Consider the following 3,424-nt stretch of genomic DNA (forward strand, 5'->3'; position numbering starts at 1 on the left):
TAAAAACCTTTGGTCAGATATACTCAATACTACTATTTTAGCAAAATCTTAGTCTAAGGATCCTACAATGTGGACGAGTTTTCAAAGTCACTAGAAATGGTTGTGTTGTACTACCTGAACTCACCAAACATAATATAGTACTGGGATTTTCCATTCAGGTTCTTCTGATCCACGTCTGCAGGGAAAACCTTAATGTAGCCCCCTCCACAGTCCATCTTCTGCTCGTGTTTCACTGTGTACTGAATGACCAGTGTCTTCCCTTTATTGCTAAATGGTTTGAACCGTGCAGAGATGGCGTAGAATCGGCCATTTTGAGTGGTTTGCAGACCTTCAAACAAAAAGCACTCATGAAGGATTAGGAATGACATGATACTCAATGTTGCAGGAAATTAAATAGTTGTCTTTCCCCTACCCTAAATAATAAACCTCACGACCACTTATGTCTATTCAGTGCCTGTAGCTTTTTTATACAATAATATACAATGGACACACCACTAACAGGCTCTCTACTGCCACAGAACTTATATTTGACACACTCAGATGTTTTTGTACTTAATACACCATTGTTATGTCTTATGTTATAAAAACACTTCAGCTCTGAATGACAAATATGCAATCTAATTATAGATATAAGGTTAATTTTGCTTCCATTCATCTTCCAAGGGGGTGGGAATATACAAGGAAGCTTATGCAGCAACTGAATTTAAAAAGAAAAGCATTCTACTTCTTTTTCTTAATTCTCATCTTAAAAACAGCGACTTAAGACACAAAACGGCAAATGGAGGACAGAGTGCTGGTCTGTAAAGAAGTGTTTCACTGCACTGGGTGAGCTGGCCCATGGATGTCATCTGTGTGATGGCTCTTTTATAAAGATACCGTCCTTTTGTCATGTGAATCATCTCATATTTGTTTTATAAATTTGTGTTCACGTCAAGAACAAAACTCCCCTTTTCAATAGACACTGGGCTCTGTACCAAATCATCTTATACTGGAATTCATCAGACAAACCTAAAAACAGAGCCAGTCTTACTATAACCTAGCCTTCCTCGCTTCAGATTCTGGCCCTCATAGCAGTCTACACGGTCATCATAAATGAACTTGGCATTTTGTATCAACAGGTCCAAGCCTGAACTCAGGGCTGACTTCCTGCTACTGCACCTCTCTGTGTTTCCTGTTCTTTCCTCACCCTTCCCTTTCTCAGGGGATTCGTAGCTCCTCCTAGGCCTCTACCATCCAGGCAGTTCCTAAATTCATATGACTCACTGTCTCCCTCTGTATCTTACCACCCTTCTCAGCCACTCCCATGGTTTCTTACCACCTCCCATCTCTGTCTGACTAAATTCTATTTATCTTTACATCCATGGCTTCTATGTCATGGTCCCAGGAGACCATAACAGAAGAGGCCAAATTAACTGGTATCCTCAGTGCCTTGCCCATGTCTGCATTTAGTAGACATGTGCTGGAGTGAATGAAATGCACAGAATCTCAGGATTCCAGCTTGGGGAAAGGAAAAACACTGTGGAGAAAAAAACAAGTGGGAACCCCTGCCCTTGGACAAACAAACAGGAACCCCTGTTTGTTTTTAATCCATTTGTCATATAGCCTGAATTTTGACCAACTCTTTGGGTCAACATGTAACTTATAAAGCAATGGACATACAATTGAAAACCAGAGGCTGCTGGACAGGGTAACACTGGGCCAAGATAAAGGCTGAGTGGGAGGTGGTAAAGAGGAACATTTTTCATCTAAATAAGAGGTTGGCAAACTTTTTCTATAATGTGAGAGAGTATTTTAGACTTTTTGTGTCAGCCATTTGGTCTCTGTCCCAACTACTCAATTCTGCCTTTGCAGTATGAAAGCAGCCAAAGACGATATGTAAATAAATAAGCATAGCTGTGTTCCATTAAACTTTCCTTTATAAACACTGAAATTTCATATATTTCATTGAATTTTGTATAATTTCTACATGTCACGAAATACTACTCCCCTTTCAATGTTCCTCCAACAATTAAAAAATGTAAAAACCATTCTCAGCTTGCTGGCTGTACAAAAAAAATGGTAGATGAGCTGTAGTTTGTCCCCTTCGATCATCAAGAACAAGAAGAAGCCAGAATAGAGGTTATCCTTGGCACCAGGAGGCTACTGACTCAGAGGATGGGGGTAGAAGGGGGGGGGGCTTTAGGAAGGAGGGGCTGAAAAATGTTCCCTAGTTTGACCTGTGTGTACAGATGTAAACATTCATCCTGTTGTATCCTGTAAGATTTGTATACTTGACAACATCTAAATTTTACCTTGATTTTTTTCTTCTGAAAGTGAAAATAAGAAGTATCCTCTTTTTTCCTGGGGCCTGGGGTCTCCGTAGTGCCTACAAAGCGGGGTGATCTTGGGCAAGTAAAGAAAGGACAAAACAAAAAAATGCCAAACCCTACCTGTGCCTTAGTATCCTCAGCTGTCAATGGGTCTAAGGGGTGTTTGCGGTGAGCCACACCTACCTTGAAAGACTGCTATGGAGGACTTAACATTTAGCTTGATTTCCTCACGATTCCTACACTAACCTTTGTCTTTCTCTTTATGGCCATAAAATTTCCCCGACGAGAGTCTAAAATGCCCAAATTGGGAGTCATTAGTGGATTGCACCCATCGGTTCCTCCAGCGCTCTGTAGAATGAAATAACACTAGTTAGGGCTGAAAACTGTTAATCTGGGTCATGGGGAGGGTCACAGGGCTCCTCGAGGCTTCGAAGCTTCGAGGCTTAGCCTCAACCCATTCCGCTGCGACGCGCCAGGGCCAAAGGAGACTCAGGCCATCCCTTGAGCTGCGGGGAACTGAGGAGCTTACGCCCCCACCGCACCACGGGCATCGCCCCTTCACCTCCGTCTAGAAATTCCTCCTGGAAGTAGACGGTTGCCAGCGCCACCCGCAGACCACAGACCGCCAAGACCAGGACATGAGCAGCTGCCATGAAGCGTACGCGGCACTTCTTGTAACCGCCTCTTTGCTCCCAGCGGTCTCCGCGGCCTGCCGGGCCCACGCCGGAACTACAACTCCCGTCACGCCTCGCGATTGTGACCTGAGGCATCATTGGTCCCCGATGAGCGATGTACGCCGACCCCGAACTACCTCTCCCATGAAGCCCCGCGACTGTGACCTGCGGCGCTATTGGTCCTCGGGGGGCGCGGTGCCCTCTGGGAAATGTAGTCACTTCCGCCCTGGCGCCGTTGCCGGGGCAACGGTCATTTTGGTCTGAGTGCCCCGCGAAGATCGAAGGCGGCCTCCACGGATGGACGTCCTGAGAGGAGGTTGGCAGGACTGGCTGGGCGGCGGCTGGGCTTGGGAGAGGAGTTGTGGGGAAACAGGGCGCGCTACGGGTCTGAGCTGGGAGGCCTATCCCCCCACCCCACCCCCGTACTCCCCCTTCCGGCGC

General features: G+C 45.9%; 2 protein-coding genes across 4 annotated transcripts in view; one reads left to right on the forward strand and one right to left on the reverse strand.

The window, feature by feature from the left end:
• Window positions 1-2,996, reverse strand: part of CALR3 (calreticulin 3) — a 22,291-nt gene extending 19,295 nt beyond the window's left edge. For 2 of the 3 annotated variants that reach the window (XM_019641820.1, XM_019641818.1), the window contains exons 1-3: window positions 2,872-2,996; window positions 2,556-2,657; window positions 125-328 (exon numbers count right to left, since the gene is read on the reverse strand). In XM_019641820.1, coding sequence (XP_019497365.1) covers window positions 125-328; window positions 2,556-2,657; window positions 2,872-2,962 — 397 coding nt within the window. In that variant the 5' untranslated portion in view covers window positions 2,963-2,996. Of the gene's footprint in view, window positions 1-124; window positions 2,383-2,555 lie in introns of all 3 variants that reach the window. The other variant, XM_019641821.1, reaches the window with a different exon arrangement.
• Window positions 2,997-3,219: 223 nt separating this feature from the next.
• CUNH19orf44 (chromosome unknown C19orf44 homolog) overlaps window positions 3,220-3,424 on the forward strand; it is a 17,993-nt gene continuing 17,788 nt past the window's right edge. Inside the window, exon 1 of the mRNA XM_019641994.1 lies at window positions 3,220-3,299. The gene's annotated coding sequence lies outside the window, so the exon portion shown is untranslated. The remainder of the gene's footprint in view (window positions 3,300-3,424) is intronic.

Source organism: Hipposideros armiger, unplaced genomic scaffold (genome assembly GCF_001890085.2).
Source record: "Hipposideros armiger isolate ML-2016 unplaced genomic scaffold, ASM189008v1 scaffold_64, whole genome shotgun sequence".
Lineage (NCBI taxonomy): Eukaryota > Metazoa > Chordata > Mammalia > Chiroptera > Hipposideridae > Hipposideros > Hipposideros armiger.